The sequence below is a fragment of the Pholis gunnellus genome (genome assembly GCF_910591455.1).
Source record: "Pholis gunnellus genome assembly, chromosome: 5".
NCBI lineage: Eukaryota > Metazoa > Chordata > Actinopteri > Perciformes > Pholidae > Pholis > Pholis gunnellus.
The window spans coordinates 26,971,890-26,989,888 of NC_136531.1; the positions used below are offsets into that span (position 1 = coordinate 26,971,890).

Below are 17,999 nucleotides of genomic sequence, written 5' to 3' on the forward strand. Positions count from 1 at the left end.
AGGTCTCTCCCTCTTTTCTCCCCGTTAAATTTGTGATTTTGGACTGTACAAAAATGAATTGAATTTAATACCTTAAGTCCTTTATGTTACACTTTATCACCATTTTTGTTATTGTTTTTCTATAATATAAAAGTTGATAACTTCATCATCTTCTTTCTATTTAGTTATTACAACAACTTCACTCAGAAAATTACAACTTTGAATATCTACCCAAGAGAGGATTATCTGAACTTTTAACTATGTTGATAAATAATAATAATCCTTGTCACATTCTTTGTTTGCTTCATCATCACATAAGGTCCTTAGTTTGGACAGTAATTAAGTACAATGTTGAGGTACTTGTTCTTTACTTGTGTATTTACATTTCATGTTACTTTATACTTCTAGTCCACTGCACCTCAAAGGCAAATATTGTACTTTTTACTCCACTACATTTTTTGATATCTTTTGTTACTAAATAAAAGACAAATATAATCAACTTTCCGAAACATAGTAACAACTACTATGGTTATTTTAGTTGCTGACGTACATATTTCTAGATGATCACAACGAGTCAAAATAGGCACGAGCAGGATTCGATTCCGCGGAATTAGGGCGCATCTACGTAGAACAATGCAGTAACAACGCAATATGTAGATCAAAGAAAATAAAAATGTTATCAAGGCCCCAGCGAGATTTGAACTCGCGACCCCTGGTTTACAAGACCAGTGCTCTAACCCCTGAGCTATGGAGCCCGCGTCAAACTCGTATGACGTCATACTTACTTAAATATCTGTCTAAGCGAGTATTTAAGTAGGAATAGAGTGTTTATTGAGCAGACGATAGATACGGTAATACAGTTACATGCACACCTGTTATGTGACGACATTACATTCTCATATTTAAGTTTCATGTTTTTTGACTGTGACCTGCTTCAGAAACATATTTGGAATATCCCATTTATCCACCAGGTGGCAGCATGTCACCACAAAGACAAGAGCCCACAGACAACTCCTCAGACCTGACGATACTCTGCCTGCTGCCTGTCAGGGAATTCCAAAGTGGCCAAAGAAAAAGTAAAACAAAAGTACCATGATCAGAGCATGACTTTAATCATATTTCACGTTCACACGTGTACAATGATGGTAGTTATCGATTACAGTGCAGAGGCACATAGACAAACGACGAACAAAACGTTGTCAAATAGGTCAAACCAAGGCATTTTAATTAGACGTCGGTGGTGTGCATGAAAGTTTTTGGCGACCGCCTTTCTATTGGTTGTCGGCCACCAATCCCCATGAGGGTAACAAGGCGGGGTGAGGGGCAGGAGCCGGCTGCTGTCCCCCCACTAGCCTTTGTGGCTTCGTACCAAGTTTTCCCACAGTGAGGCGAAGATGGAAGCGAAAGGATAAACATGGCACCGTTCATTATTTCGACGAATCATGGACGCACCGTCTCCCTTCCACCAACCCATTAGAGGGAATCAAGTTCCTCGCTGATTGGACTTTATAAATATATTAAAATAGATATAGTATAATGGCTTTGTGGAGGGCGAGAAGGAAAGAGCCATGGGGGAGCCGAGAGGACTAAAGGGTCGATTTAATTCATGAAGAGGTCTGTGACGAACCGGGGTTTTTGTTCCAAGTGTCCTGGACTAGGAGAGTGGACCCAGAAGTTCATATCAACAGGTGAGTGTTTGATGCAGGTCCTATACCATTTCTGCGCAGTGGTGGAAGAGGCTGTGCATGATTGAACAGATGTATGAACGCGCTCGCGTGTGTACATATTTACATATATATATATATATATATATATATATATATATATATATATATATATAAAAGCTGCAGCAGCCTCCAGAATAACTGCAACTACTAAAACTTGATTCCTAACACCTGGCCTTGTAGTAGAAACGTCCAGTGTACAGTGACCCGGTTGAACCTGTTCTGATATGACCCGGGTTCCTACTGAGGTTGCGCTGTTGGTTGCCACTACTTTCTCAACATTCAGTATGCTACGCCCCGAACTACCGGAGAAAAACACGCGAGCTGGTGCTATCTACACCCTGCCAATGCTACTTCTGTCGGGCTGTATGTGTGGACGTATCTAGTTCCCGCTCCACACTAAATGACGAGCGATAGTTTTGAATCGTTTTTCCTCCACACCGAGGAGGTTTCTCCCACACAACATTAATGGAAGGCCGCCGCTGGAAATAACCGACTCGTCGGAGAAGCTATCGGTGCGTCTGGAGCGAGGACTAGCACATTTAAACGTCAACACACAGGCCGCTTCACATTCGGTGTACTGTGCTGCTGGCATAGCCTCCTATTACAGTGTTATAACAACAACAGCCGAGCGAGGACCGTGATTTCTTCTCCGTTTTGCCACGCGAGGAGCTCGGGTCTACGCAGAAGAATGTTTCGCCTTCTCCTGGCGTTAGCTCAGCTGCGGCTCCATGTAAGAAACAAACAAAAATGGCTTTGTTTTACGGGAGCAGCCGGTCAGTGTTCATTTATCACGAGGGTTAAGGACTACCAGAAAGAGCTTGGTTAAAACTGATATCGCCCTAAAGAAATGTGTTGTGTGCATATGCCGCCTTGTGTGCTGTGTGGTTGGCCTCTGCTTCGAGGGGGCAGGCTTCATTTTGGCAAACACATCTCCGAGGTGTTCAGCAACACTTCGAGCTAACAAATTAAACATTTTCCTGCTATTCCTCCTTCATTTCCTCTCCAGGGCCAACAGTAACAACATGCTCCTGGCCTCCGCCGTGGTGGTGTGGGAATGGCTGAACGAACACGGACGCTGGCGGCCCTACAGCCCCGCTGTCTCCCACCAGATAGAGGCGGCCATCCGAAGCAGCGACCCCCGCGGAGGGAGCGTGGTCCTCGGCCAAGTGGACAGCCGGCTCTCGCCGTACATCATCGATCTTCAGTCCATGCACCAGTTCAGACAGGACACAGGTAAGACAGGGAGCGATGGGGGGGGGGGGGGGGGGGCTTTGAGCTTTGTATTGAGTGGTCAGGGCCATATCACTATCAACGGGGTGCTAGGCTTTACATGCTATTGTGGCACCTTCAAGTACACTGTGCTTCTTGTGTGCTGGTTGCTACCCATCATGGCCATGGCTTTTGAACAACCTGCATGCCTCAGGTTATCGTTGGCCCAAAAACACACCACTGCTAAATACTGTGTGGCTCCTTACACCACAAAGGCGTAATCAGTTCTGTGTGGACCCCTCATATAGGAAATGCAGAATAGTCTGAGATTCAGTCAATGCCATCCTGCAGTGGAGAATTCTCATTTATAAAGACACCAACTTTGTTTACAAAGTGTAGTTCCAGAGTGTAGGTCTAAGATATTAGGACAGCCTGCAAAGCAGCACATGTGAGTATTTTCAGTGTAGCTACATATAAGTCATTGTTTCCAGCTCATAGACAGTATACAGAGCTAAATCTGGGGGCGATGACAACAATGACATGATACGGTGGTGATTGCTTTACACATATACGTGTCAAGTTTGAGTTATAGGAGGAGAAAAAAAACAGCATCTGTCTGCTTTACAATTTGTCTTAATTGCACTTATTGGCATGTTTTCCTGCTGTGCCAACAGTCAGCACTTATGGAAACAATGCCATGTTATAACCAGAAATCATTGCTGTGCTGTTTGATTGTTAGAGATGTGGGGGCCCCTTTTATGCTCACTCCTGGAACACATATTCGAGAGTTTAAGTAACATTTGAGTAAAAAGTCACCACAATAGACTCATGCAGATGTTATGGAGAAGAGGAATTGTGGGTGTTTCTCCTCTGTACTCAGCAAAAACTCTGAGCATGGTGGTTGGATAGTTTTCTCTGGGCAGGAGAAGAACGGCTGTTTGATACTCTGCGTCCAGGTCAATGGGATTATAACTTAACATGTTCTGTAATTCGAACCTTATGCGTTATGTGTCTGTTATTACGAGCCTATTGCATGCAGGGCCATGCTGATATGGTAGTATGAGAAAACAGTAGCACAATGATAACCACAATCCTTTTGATTAACATTAACACCATCATTATGTATCACAGGTGTTCTTTAGTTTTAGGGCCAACATGTTAGATTGCAGAGCGCTGCTTTCACTTCCATGTTGGGCTACATCCCTGCTGATGTGCAAACCTTTGTATCAACACTGGACACAGAGCATCTCTTAGAAGCAAAATGAAATTGCACAACCACTTTTTACGTAAAATCAAATGAGCGGAGCGCTGCTTCGACTTCCGTGGTGAGCTTCATTCCTGCAAACTGACAAATCGTTGCATCAGTCAGAGTTAAATTAAGGTCCCTCTTCACCTGAATTCAGGGCATTTTCGTTGAACAAGTAATAGAGTGTATTACTCTGGACCGCAGCTGCAACATTCAGGAAACTTTTTCGCATGCTGCTGCTGGCATGACAGCTCCCCAAAGTGAAGACAAAACATCTTCATCAGCTGCTAGTTTGGGAAGCGCTTGATTTGATATGGAGCAATTTTTACCCACATCCAACAATATTATTATAGAATTCTTTGGATTCGAATAAATCTCTGATGCAGTTGAAATGCTCATACATGCAGTTATTTAGTGTCCTAAACCCTTCTATTGATTTGCTCTATACACCCTTGTATTGATTCAGCTCCTTTTCAAAGTTAAGAGTGGGACTTCTGTCGGGCAGAAACAAAGAGAAAGTGTGTGTGTGTGTGTGTGTGTGTGTGTGTGTGTGTGTGTGTGTGTGTGTGTGTGTGTGTGCGTTTGGTGGCTGTGTTGGGTTAAAATTCAACAATATGATGGTGTGGAGCAGCTGCAAATGACCATCGCACCACTGAGTTAGCTGCATTCTTTAGCTATTATCCACTAGCACTACACACACACATACACACGCACACGCACACACGCAGCAGCTGCACACTCCTGACACGAAGAAACAGAGAGAGACCTTGATTCTGTGGAAAGAATGGAATATATCAAGGCCCAATGAGCAGAGAGTTCACTTGAGTTGTTCTCCCTCTGTACCCCCCACCCCTTCTCTCTCTCCCTCCCCCGTCTCCCTGGGGTCTGTCACCCTCTCCCCCTTCCTCTCCTTCTCTCCGGTGCAAGTGTTTAGTTTCGTCAATAGGCAAAAGTCCCAAGGGCCTTTTGGTTTTGGCTTCGACATGGGAGAGATAGACAGATAGGAGTGCGAGTGTGTGCAGTGGGGGATGGACACAGATTGGGAGTGGTGGTTGCAGAAGGAGTGAGATAATTGGGGGAGTCTGTATTCTCTCTCTCTCTCTCCCCCTCTCTCCGTCTTTCGCTCCTCCACCATTGTTGGATTTTGTTGAACAGATGTGAGTTATCCATCGCGGCTGTGAGACACACAGGAGGTGAAAGACTGGGGGGGGGGGGGGGGGGGGGGGGTCAGTTCAGTGAAGAGGGAGATGGAGGGAAGGAAGAGAAAAGAGAGCAGTCAACGGTGGGCTCTGATAACCATGTGACTCCAGTTGTAGGTTGGCCAAATACTGAGGTTTGCTAGACTCGGACACTCCCATATCAAACCTTTTATTTTGTAGAGCTCTTTCTGATTTAAGAGGCGCAGTGAACACAACATTCAAGACCAAACAAGCAGTACAATCTCACTGATCACATCAGTTTCAGTTCTGAAATGTCCCTATGAACGTTTATGCACATGATATAAATGTTGTCATTTGTTGGTCAGGATGTTTTGTAGTGTCAGGTAAGTTGTTCAGTCACACCTGCTGCTGTTCACTGCTTCACATACTTGTCATTTCATGTCTAAGCTCATCTCTTCAGGCTGCTCACAGGGCTTCGAGCTGTCAGACCTTTAATTAAGATCCTTATCTTCTGCATTGTTCAATGTCAACCAGCACTAAGTCATTCTAAAGTATGACCAACACACCGCTGGATACAGTCAACATGTGTTGTATGATGCATTCTTTATTATCTTTATCTTTATTACACATCTTAATGTAAAACTTCAGTTACAGTAGAATATAATAACTTGTAACTTCTAGCCTTGTAAACATGTAATATAATAATCATATAAATGAATAACAAATTAATTCAGAGAAAAGACAAAGCAGAAGGAATCACACAAGCTAAGGTGTGCACTGACTATGGCTCTACCACTCTCAACATCTAGATCACTCTGCCTCGTGGTAAACATGAGGTAAACATGAAGTAAACATGTAGTAAACATGAAGTAAACATGTAGTAAACATCAAGTAAACATCAAGTAAACATGTAGTAAACATGTGGTAAACATGAAGTAAAGATGTTGTAAACATGTAGTAAACATGAAGTAACCATGTAGTAAACATGTGGTAAACATGTAGTAAACATCAAGTAAACATGTAGTAAACATGTGGTAAACATGTAGTAAACATCAAGTAAACATGAAGTAAACATGTAGTAAACATGTGGTAAACATGAAGTAAACATGAAGTAAACATGAGGTAAACATGAAGTAAACATGTGCTAAACATGTATTAAACATGTAGTAAACATGAGGTAAACATGGGATAAACCTGTAGTAAACATGTGCTAAACATGTTGTTAACATGTAGTTTTACTACATGTGGTAAACATGAAGTAAACATGTTGTAAACATGGGATAAACCTGTAGTAAACATGTGGTAAACATGTTGTAAACATGGGGTAAACATGTTGTTAACATGTGCTAAACATGTAGTAGTTTAGTCCTGAGGAGCTGATGTGTTTATTCATAGACACCCTGAAACTTACACTGTACCATTACATGACAACTTTACTGATATTTACTGTCTCTCTCCCTCTCTTTCTCTCTCTCCCTCTCTCTCTCTGTCTCTCTCTCTGTCTGTGTCTCTCTCCCTCTCGCTCTGTCTGTGTCCCTCTCTCTCTCTCTCCCTCTCTCTCTCTGTCTCTCTCTCTCTGCCTCTCTGTCTGTGTCCCTCTCTCTCTCTCTGTTTCGCTCTCTGTCTCTCTCTCTGTCTCTCTCTCTGCCTCTCTGTCTGTGTCTCTCTCCCTCTCTCTCTCTGTCTCTCTCTCTGCCTCTCTGTCTGTGTCTCTCTCCCTCTCTCTCTCTCTGTTTCTCTCTCTCCCTCTCTCTCTGTCTCTCTCTCTCTGCCTCTCTGTCTCTCCGTCGTATATGTTACGTTATACATGACATGTTCTTCAATCAGAGGATCGACGGTTCGATATCCGGCTCCACTAGTCCATGTCGATGTGTCCTTGGGCAAGACACTTAACCGGTGTGTGAATGTTGTATGAATGTTAGTTAGAGTCCTGATGGGCACCGTGCATGGGAGCCCCTCTCACCAGTGTATGAATGAATGATGACATGTAGTGTTAAAGAGCTTTGAGTGGTCAGAAGACTAGAGATATACAAGTACAGTCTATTTACATGTGTATTGCACTGAACTGGCCATTTTCCCACAGTAGTACTGCCAACATCAAGCTTGTAGTGGCTCTCATCCCATCTATTTTTCATGTGTGTGTTTTTTTCAGACAGAATCTACAATCTTATTGAGATTCTTGAAACACTTCTTGAAACACTTTAAAGTTTCTTTAAATATTTATCAGTTCCTTTTTTGAAATCCACATGAGCCGCTCACCACTATCATACTGGTACTTGTAACACGACTCCGAACCGCATCCAATACCGCTGCAACAACGCGACACTAACAAGTTCACCATCAGAGAGAGCAAGCGGCCACTTTCCCCGTAAGTCATTCATTACCTGAGCGGTGAGGTCGGCCTGGCACTCTCAGGGTTTACACTGGTGAAGCCCAGCCTAACGGTAGCGAGTGTCTGTTTGAGATGAGGAGTATGAAGTTATCAGTAACGAAGCACTGTGTGTGTGTGTGTGTGTGTGTGTGTGTGTGTGTGTGTGTGTGTGTGTGTGTGTGTGTGTGTGTGTGTGTGTGTGTGTACACTTTATTAGTCAGTGAATACATGCTACAACTCCTCAAGCCCCTTAGGAGACACAAGCTAAGTCCCCCTCTCTGATTTCATGGCACTTTTAAAACCTTACTTGTCATCGGTTTCTTTGAGGGGCGTTGTTCAAACTTTTTCACTGCTCCTGCAGCCTGTTGCTCCTCTCGTTCCAGCTGGTCCTGCTGAAGGAGACACATTCCCAGACCCCCACAATGCCCAGGGGTGTTAGGGTCATGGGGGAGGAGGGGGGAGACAAGGGTTGGACTCCCCAGAGACACAAGGGGGGTGGGGTATTGTGGTGACAAGAGAGGGGGAAGGAGGGAGTGGAACCAAACATGAACACTGACAACATTTACATGCACACAACAACCCAGGTGAGTGGAAGGAGTCAGCTCACGACAGGTTTAGACCAACCACACCACCTGAGCTTCCATGACACTGTACACCAGTGGTTCTAAACTTTTCCTGTCACGCCCCACTTTGGAGGAAGTAACATTTTCATGCCCCACCGCCCCAACAAAATTGGAACAAAATGGTCCATGTTGAACTGTTATTGAAATAACATTTTGTGACTCCATATGTTTACACATACCAGGAGAATTCTATTTTAAATATGAGCTTTAAAATGTAGCATTCTGGTGAACTCTGAGAAGAAAATTAAGTGATAAAACATTTACTTTAAGCAAAAAACGAATTTATTATTCAGTTATTAATCAGTATTTCAGCTCTATTATTATTAATCTTTAAAAGTTTTAGTCATATAAAAACAAAGATAGCAAAAGTAGTGAGAACCATCGCCTGTACAAATAAAGTGATTAGTTTTCATTACTGTATGGCTTCATATTAACTTCTACTGTTACTGTACAGCTGTTAGGATTGTGGCCAATATTCTATTTGGCAATTAATATGCATCCAATCCAGTTCAATTATTTCAATGAAAATGATAATCTACTCTGGCTAAGGTAGCTTTTCAAGAGTAAAATAATAGCTGTGATTTAACTGCACGTGGGACTGTTAGTCCTCTGGCTGTTGTCATCACAGTGAACTGTGTCTGTCAGTATGATGAGAGGACACGTGAGCTCTTGTTGCTGTACTTTATCTCCTTGGAGCAGAGGCTGCATTTAGCATACCCTGTCTTATCAATGTATTTAAAACACTGTGACAGCAGGAAGCTGTACTCACGTCCGTTTAGACCTCCACCTGCAATACCGCCACGCCCCACTAGAGGGGCGCGCCCAACAGTTTGAGACCCACTGCTGTACACGATGCTCAATGTGTCTGTCTGCATGTAGCTTACAGCAGCCGTGGGACTGAAGCTGGCAGTGATGTTGCCAGCTGCACCTTTCACATTGCAGATCATATTCATTAATGCACCATTCAATCACAATTTTGCCAGTTTTACACTCTTGAATTTAGGCAAAGTTCTTATATGGCCTCTTATATTTAGACAGAAGAGTCAATTTCGAGGACAAATAAAAAGGAAAAGTAGTCCTTTTCAAGTCTAAGAGATGACTTGTAAAATAAGTATATATAAAAGAATGTATTGGCGCTAGTGATGTTGGCCGCGCGGCACCAGTCTTTGTCCAGATGACATGTCGCAGTGTGAACTGTGTGTCTAACATGGAAACTGCTTCTTGTTAACATGATGTCGTGAAATCATCTCACAGAGCAGACATGTAGACGCACTGCTGGTAGTTTGTATGATAATTCAGATTTTTAGCAATTCCTCAACAATTACCTGTACCTGTGAACTCCATAGAGAAATGACGTTACTGTAGTTTTCACATGTAGAACTATTCAAATGTACATAAATGATTGCATATGCAAATCCAGTACTTCCTGTAGAGAGTTTTGGATGCATTTTGACTGTAACGGTTAGGGTCTCTCTTCTTTTGTCTTGACGCCTGATCTATCTCTCACTACCTCTTTGGAGCTGAAAGTTGACCCTGAACCCAGAACTCAGGGGATTGGACTCTACCAAGGTGAGACAAAGTAGAGACAAAGACGCAGAGAGAGCTGAAGGGAGGAGGCGGCCCGACAGTCAGAGGAGAGAGGGTGAGAAAAAGTGTTAGAGAAAGGTAAACAGCAGGGAGGGGGATGGAAAAAGAAAAGATGAAGTGAGGAAGAGGTCAGGAGGAAGATTAAAGTGACCTGATCGGACCGGATCGTTCTAAGAACCACTAACCTATATTTGCATACAGCTGTCAAGGCAGATACATGAAAACTAAAATAGGAATTATTATTATCTTTCACATCATTAATAGAACTCACACTATTTCGTGATAGGAAGAACTAGCTTAGCTTCAAGCTAGCAGACTGGACTCGGCATGGTCAGACATAAATCACAGGAAGGAAGAGGGAAGGAAACCAGAGCAGGGAAGAGGAAGAGGTGGAGGAAACTCTGCGTGTCGGGTTACTCTGAGGGTGGACTCGGGGGGGACATCACTCACTGGCTGCTCTGAAACACACAGTGAGTGGACGTATATGAGAGCCTGTGAAGACATCACATGTTCATGTCACTGCTGTGTTATTGTATCATCCATCCCACTGTGGTTATGGACAACAACGCATCGCCTCAGAAGCCCTTCAAACACTGCAAGCACACCAGTCACATCTTTATATGTGGGAAGCACTGACCAGGCACACGCACACGCGCACACACACGCACACACACACACACACACACACAGTGGATTGCCTGTGGCTGATGACTCTCATGTGATGGGGTTTAGAGGGGATCACGGGGAGGCGAAGAGATGAGATGGAACAAAAGAAAGACAGAAGTAGTGCCAGAGAATGTGTGTGTCTTAGAGAGTGATAGGTAGATATAGATATAGCTATAGATATAGATAGATGGACAGACGGCAACCGACAGACAGATAACCTCTGCTGATTTCATTTTGGATCATTATTTAATATAAAATGTAAATCTCACAACTTTATTAAAGTGCAATGATACATTAATTTAAGTGGATTTACAAATTCCTGAATAGCTGTTCTATCCAAGCTTATCTCTATGTTTCTGTCACTATTTAGAATGGATGTTGCTCTGATCCGTTTGTCCAACCTACAGAGCATCATACGTATATGTGTATGAGGTATGAGCGGGGAATCAACCAGATGGAAGCAGAACACGGAGAAAAGGAGGATGTGTTTTAGACTCCACTCAATGATCCAATCATCAGCTTTGATAGTTATGTTTTCTTCTCATGTCCAAGAAGATCATTTATTCCCTTCAACCCTGCTGATGGAAACATTCCTCGCCTAACTGTGCTGGCAGTTGTATGGAAATGTAGCTGTGAAGAAGGAGGCTTCCATTCATGTAGGCCAGAGAGAAACTCTTCCTCAATATACAATATATAATATATTGATGAAGAGGTAGAAGGAGTTGTGTTGTCTCACAACTCTCTCTCCCTCCTCACCCCGTCTCTCTCTCCCTCCTCACCCCGTCTCTCTCTCCCTCCTCACCCCGTCTCTCTCTCCCTCCTCACCCCGTCTCTCTCTCCCTCCTCACCCCGTCTCTCTTTCCCTCCTCACACCGTCTCTCTCTCCCTCCTCACCCCGTCTCTCTCTCCCTCCTCACCCCGTCTCTCTCCCCCTCCTCACCCCGTCTCTCTCTCCCTCCTCACCCCGTCTCTCTCTCCCTCCTCACCCCGTCTCTCTCTCCCTCCTCACCCCGTCTCTCTCCCCCTCCTCACCCCGTCTCTCTCTCCCTCCTCACCCCGTCTCTCTCTCCCTCCTCACCCCGTCTCTCTCTCCCTCCTCACCCCGTCTCTCTCTCCCTCCTCACCCCGTCTCTCTCTCCCTCCTCACCCCGTCTCTCTCCCCCTCCTCACCCCGTCTCTCTCTCCCTCCTCACCCCGTCTCTCTCCCCCTCCTCACCCCGTCTCTCTCCCCCTCCTCACCCCGTCTCTCTCCCCCTCCTCACCCCGTCTCTCTCTCCCTCCTCACCCCGTCTCTCTCTCCCTCCTCACCCCGTCTCTCTCTCCCTCCTCACCCCGTCTCTCTTTACCTTTGACACAACTGTCCCACGGCTCCTCTGACTTCCCGTCTCACCTTTCTGTTGTTTTCTGTCCTTCATTGTATTGTTCTATTTGTAACCTTGACAGTGCCTCACATAGATTACGTGAGTTTAGTCATTTCCTTAACCGTCCGTCAGCCCTTCATCGTTCTGCTGCTCCGAGGTACTCACTTGTTTTTACTGAATGGAGCTTGAACGCTCCACAATGTAACTAACATGCTAGTTAACTTTAGCTGTCAGCAGGGGGTGCGGATAGGTCAGCGAGTGACACGTGTTGTTGCTGTTTCTGTGTTGTTCGATGAGCTGATAAATGATACGATAACATGATATCAGATCAGATTTAGGCTGTTTCATCGACACATGCAAGACTGTGAAGCAGCAGGCTGCTGTGAGGAGATGCAGGTAAACAGTGAGCTGAGGTCTACATGACACATGTGCATGCTTTTATGACACATGCATCACTTCAAAAATGACATAGTTGTGTCCAAAACACCTGTGTGAATGGCAGCCATGTCTAGAATTGGACAGACAGAGAGGAAGAGGAAGTGCTGGCTCACCATGGGAGCTGGATTTTCTCACAGAGTCACTGCTGTTGACGGTTTCATGAGGTAGAGGAGCACAAACACCCTTGTGCATAAAGCATGACCCGACCTTAACATGTGCCCGCCTGCTGGTCAGTCTGCAGTGGTGTGTGTGTGTGTGTGTGTGCAGAGAGGGGTCATGGTAGAGAGAACAATGAGGACCAGATGGCCGGTCTCTTTCTCCACCTGCCTCAGGCCTCTTTGTCCTCTCTCCCCCTCTCATACATTTCACTCACTTTAATGTGTCTCACTGGTGCTCTTTAATTATTCACACATATATCCCATGTTTACTTTTGCTTTCAGCTCTTCACCACACAACAACAGATTAGTTCACCTTCAGCAGTTCATTCAGCTCCATCGTTCATGTTGTTGGATTTTGTGAAATGACCTCCAGCTACTTTCTATTTTCTGTTCAGTAGGTGAGGGGTAGACCGTGGGTTCAGTAGATATCACCCTGCGCTCACATGCCATCACACAGCCTGAGCAGGGCATGAATCCAGTGGCCACACCCAGACATGACATGTGGAAGCAGCAGCAGGCCTTGAGTAGATGCAGCTCTGACAGACGAAACATTGAGAAGGGGTGTGGTACTGTGTGCTGTACTGCTGTGTACAACACATGGACAAACACGTGCACAGTATTTGTGGAGCCCCTCAGCTGTAGCTGTCAGAGCCACTAGCACATGCTTTTACTATCTGCAGAGTCTTCTATACTTTGTAGACATGGGGCACACCTCAGGATGTCAGGACCAACTGGTTCTGCAGTAACCGCGGTTATATAAGTCACGCTTTCATACCCGCGATGATAGCTAAGGTGTCCTGATTCCTGCAGTGTTGTCCAGTGAGAACGAGTCTCACGAGACACGTTTGTGCGTGCGGTGAACTCTTCTCTCCAACGTAACACACGTGTGTGTGTGTGTGTGAGAGTCATGCCAATCACCGAAGGGTTGAGACGAGGAGCTGTGAAACAGTCAGCAGCCTTATATCCACCAGAAAAAGTGCCTTATATCGGCAACGTGTGAGGATATAGAAAATAACCAGGAATTCATGTGAATAATTACAGTTTAACCATCATAGTGTGAAAAGAAGTCAGCTGATATCCAGTAAAGATCTGCGATCTGGAGATTGGCCTTAAAGCTTTCTAGTGCTAGCCTTAAGCCGTGTTCACACCAAACGCGTTCAACGCGTTTGGTGTGAACGCACCTTTAGGCTGGCAGCTATCAGCTGCTGTTATAAAGTACATTTAGTTCCATTATGATGCGTTCAGGCGCCATTCTACTTGCCGGAGCCCCGGCGTCGGCCATCAGACCTCTGGAGCTTGTCCAGAAAGCTGCAGCTCGCCTGGTGTTCAATTGCCCCAAGTTCTCCCACACAACTTCCCTTCTCCGTTCTCTACACTGGCTACCTGTAAGAGCTCGAATCCAGTTTAAGACTCTGGTGCTAGCCTACAGGGCAGTGAAAGGAACAGCTCCTTCCTATCTCCATGCCATGGTCAAGCCCTACACCCCCGCCCGACCACTTCGCTCTGCTGCCTCTGGGCGATTGGTTGCCCCGTCGCTCAGAGGTCCCTCACTGAAGATGTTTTCACAGAAACAGAACAGATATTAGAGAGAATTATGAGCTGTTTAACTTCCTAACACTAGCTCTGAGCAGCTTATAAAACTAATGACTACATTTATTAACAAAAAACTCTTATTTTCTAATCATTTGAATTGTTTGTTTCTATGCAAATCACCACTATAGATGACTAATAACAAAGTACAGTATAGTTGATGATGATAATACATATTTAGGTCATTAGCTTTTGGCCTATTATAAATATTCTGGTTAATAACCGAGAAAACCGTTATATTTCCCCCGACAATAATTGTGAAAATTTCATATTGTGACACACCCAAGCATAACGATACTCACATAAACACGTGATTTCACACACTCACTCACACACTCACACACACACACACACACACACACACACACACACACACACACACACACACACACACTCCAGTCTCCTGTGCCCACTAGCTTAAAGGGGATTAAAGTCTTCTGGTTGTGGAGTTGTATTCTGGTTCTCTTAATGGCTGCCAATGTTTCAAACTTAGTTCAAAGGGCTGGCCTTCTTTTGGAGAAATAACTGAGCCAATCAGTGCTCTAAATAAATAATAAGAAATAGTTATACTTCTAAATGCTCGTATGTCATATGTACTCTACATGATTACTTAGGTAATGCACTGATCCAACTTTCCACTCCAAAGCCAACTCTGATACCTGAGCTGGTGTTATCTTCAGATGTATACCAGGACCTCACTGCATGGACTTCACTGATCCGCTGTGTCGGTTTGGTTCATGTGGATCGGCCGTGTCATGGCCAATACCTGATAACCAGCTTACTCAGAGCAGAAACAGCATTACTAATCAGGGCCTCCATATGTGGGTTATGAATGACATATATGAAACGGATAGCTCCCGACAGGCCGTGTTACGTTGTGATGGGCTGTGTTCGGAGATGAGCAGCTAGCATATTCATCGTTTACATTGTTCAGCTACAGAGAAAGTGTCCAGCCTCAGCAGGATGACTATGAGAACTGCGTGGACGAAGCTTGCCTTCATTTGTGTTGCTGAGTTTTACACTGGTGACCACTTTGGTCCATAGTCTCTCTGGTGTTGAGCCCCAGTGGTTACTGTATTTCTATACAAGTATGAGCATGATATGTCCCTTTAATTAGTAGGCCTGCTTCTTGTAGAATTACTGACTAAACAACCAACTAACTATGGGAGCAGCACAGCTAGTAGCCCCCCCCCCCCCCCCCCCCCCCCCCCCCCAATGGACATTCTGGAATCCCTTTCTCATTATGGCTTACATTATTCCTTTTATTATGAACATAATGGGGAGGTAATGAAGGAGCCCACGTGGTTCTGCCCCGTTGGAGTGAACACCTTTACAGCTGTTCCCACATCAGGTTAATGAATTCAAATGAATATGCAACATTTAAGCAGCTTTTGAGTACTAATAATTACTAAAAATCAAAAACAGTTTAATCCTTTATTTTCACTCTTGCAAATGCACATTGTTGTATCAGAAAACCCTCAGCCTGCTGTTTGTCTGGCTGTGAATGGACATTGGCTCTGCAGGTTGAGATTTGACGTAGCAATCATCAGAGAGCGAGAGAGGACGGGGGTCTCACTCTTTCACAAACACTCACTTTGTCTTTGTCTCACCCTTTCATATCATGTCTGTCTCCTGTGTAACATGTACTCTGTCCTCTAAATAGATACATTGGTATCTTCTTGTGAGGGAACTATACACATAAACTATACAGTTATTCACCATCTGTCTCTCTGTGTCCCTCTGTCTCTCTGTCTCTCTCTGTCCCTCTGTCTCTCTCTGTCTCTCTGTCTCCCTCTGTCTCTCTGTCTCTCTCTGTCCCTCTGTCTCTCTCTGTCTCTCTCTGTCCCTCTGTCTCTCTCTGTCTCTCTCTGTCTCTCTGTGTCTCTGTCTCTCTGTCCCTCTGTCTCTCTCTGTCCCTCTGTCTCTCTCTGTCCCTCTGTCTCTCTCTGTCCCTCTGTCTCTCTCTGTCCCTCTGTCTCTCTCTGTCCCTCTGTCTCTCTGTCCCTCTGTCTCTCTCTGTCTCTCTCTGTCCCTCTGTCTCTCTGTCCCTCTGTCTCTCTGTCTATCTGTCTCTCTGTCCCTCTGTCTCTTTCTGTCCCTCTGTCTCTCTGTCTCCCTCTGTCTCTCTCTGTCTCTCTGTCCCTCTGTCCCTCTGTCTCTCTCTGTCCCTCTGTCTATCTGTCTCTCTGTCCCTCTGTCTCTCTGTCCCTCTGTCTCTCTCTGTCCCTCTGTCTCTCTCTGTCCCTCTGTCTATCTGTCTCTCTGTCCCTCTGTCTCTCTGTCCCTCTGTCTCTCTCTGTCCCTCTGTCTCTCTCTGTCCCTCTGTCTCCCTCTGTCTCTCTGTCCCTCTGTCTCTATCTGTCTCTCTCTGTCCCTCTGTCTCTCTGTCCCTCTGTCTCTCTGTCTATCTGTCTCTCTGTCCCTCTGTCTCTTTCTGTCCCTCTGTCTCTCTGTCTCCCTCTGTCTCTCTCTGTCTCTCTGTCCCTCTGTCTCTCTCTGTCCCTCTGTCTATCTGTCCCTCTGTCTCTCTGTCCCTCTGTCTCTCTCTGTCCCTCTGTCTCTCTCTGTCCCTCTGTCTATCTGTCTCTCTGTCCCTCTGTCTCTCTGTCCCTCTGTCTCTCTCTGTCCCTCTGTCTCTCTCTGTCCCTCTGTCTATCTGTCTCTCTGTCCCTCTGTCTCTTTCTGTCCCTCTGTCTCTCTCTGTACCTCTGTCTCTTTCTGTCCCTCTGTCTCTCTGTCCCTCTGTCTCTCTCTGTCCCTCTGTCTATCTGTCTCTCTGTCTCTCTGTCCCTCTGTCTCTCTCTGTCCCTCTGTCTCTCTCTGTCTCTCTGTCTCTCTGTCCCTCTGTCTCTTTCTGTACCTCTGTCTCTTTCTGTCCCTCTGTCTCTCTGTCCCTCTGTCTCTCTCTGTCTCTCTGTCCCTCTGTCTCTTTCTGTACCTCTGTCTCTCTCTGTCCCTCTGTCTCTCTGTCTCTCTGTCCCTCTGTCTCTCTGTCCCTCTGTCTCTCTGTCTCCCTCTGTCTCTCTGTCCCTCTGTCTCCCTCTGTCTCTCTGTCCCTCTGTCTCTCTCTGTCCCTCTGTCTCTCTGTCTCCCTCTGTCTCTCTGTCTCTCTCTGTCCCTCTGTCTCTCTGTCTCCCTCTGTCTCTCTGTCTCCCTCTGTCTCTCTGTCTCTCTCTGTCCCTCTGTCTCTCTGTCCCTCTGTCTCTCTGTCTCCCTCTGTCTCTCTGTCCCTCTGTCTCCCTCTGTCTCTCTGTCCCTCTGTCTCTCTCTGTCCCTCTGTCTCTCTGTCTCCCTCTGTCTCTCTGTCTCCCTCTGTCTCTCTGTCTCTCTGTCCCTCTGTCTCTCTGTCCCTCTGTCTCTCTCTGTCCCTCTGTCTCTTTCTGTCTCTCTCTGTCCCTCTGTCTCTGTCCTCACCAAACAAATGCAGCCTCCCTCCATTCAGCCCCGTCCTTTTGATGTCTTTGTGCTGATGACACTGCCAATATAACCTCTTTGTATTAGTCTCTCTCACACACACACACACACACACACACACACACACACACACACATATGTCTTCGGCTCCTTGTCCTGGCATGGACTGAATAGCCTGTTACCCCTGGAGACCGAGGTAGTTTCTGATTGGTTGGTTTAGGGACCCTCCTCCCACTTCTCTCTTGGTTGGTTTCTAAGACTATTTTGCAAGTTACTGAACAGTCCAACCAAACTAATCTCCTATTTAGAAACATATAGCTGTATAAGGCAACACAACAGCACACCCTTCAGTGTTTCTTTAAATATGTATCAGTTACTTTTCCTAACATTTACCACTTAGAATTCCACATGACCCACAAGACGGAGAGAACGCAGACAGAAGGGTTTTTTCTGTCCGTTACTTTTGTTTT

At 45.4% G+C, this 17,999-nt stretch overlaps 1 protein-coding gene across 3 annotated transcripts in view; it reads left to right on the forward strand.

Moving 5' to 3' along the window:
- Positions 1 to 1,622: 1,622 nt before the first annotated feature.
- The window catches only part of LOC306695975 (E3 ubiquitin-protein ligase DTX4-like), a 36,018-nt gene continuing 19,641 nt past the window's right edge, over positions 1,623 to 17,999 (forward strand). The window contains exons 1-2 of one of the 3 annotated variants that reach the window (XM_079159436.1): positions 1,623 to 1,667; positions 2,713 to 2,939. In XM_079159436.1, coding sequence (XP_079015562.1) covers positions 2,729 to 2,939 — 211 coding nt within the window. In that variant the 5' untranslated portion in view covers positions 1,623 to 1,667; positions 2,713 to 2,728. Of the gene's footprint in view, positions 1,668 to 2,021; positions 2,437 to 2,712; positions 2,940 to 17,999 lie in introns of those variants that run through there. The other 2 variants (XM_079159434.1, XM_079159435.1) reach the window with 2 other exon arrangements.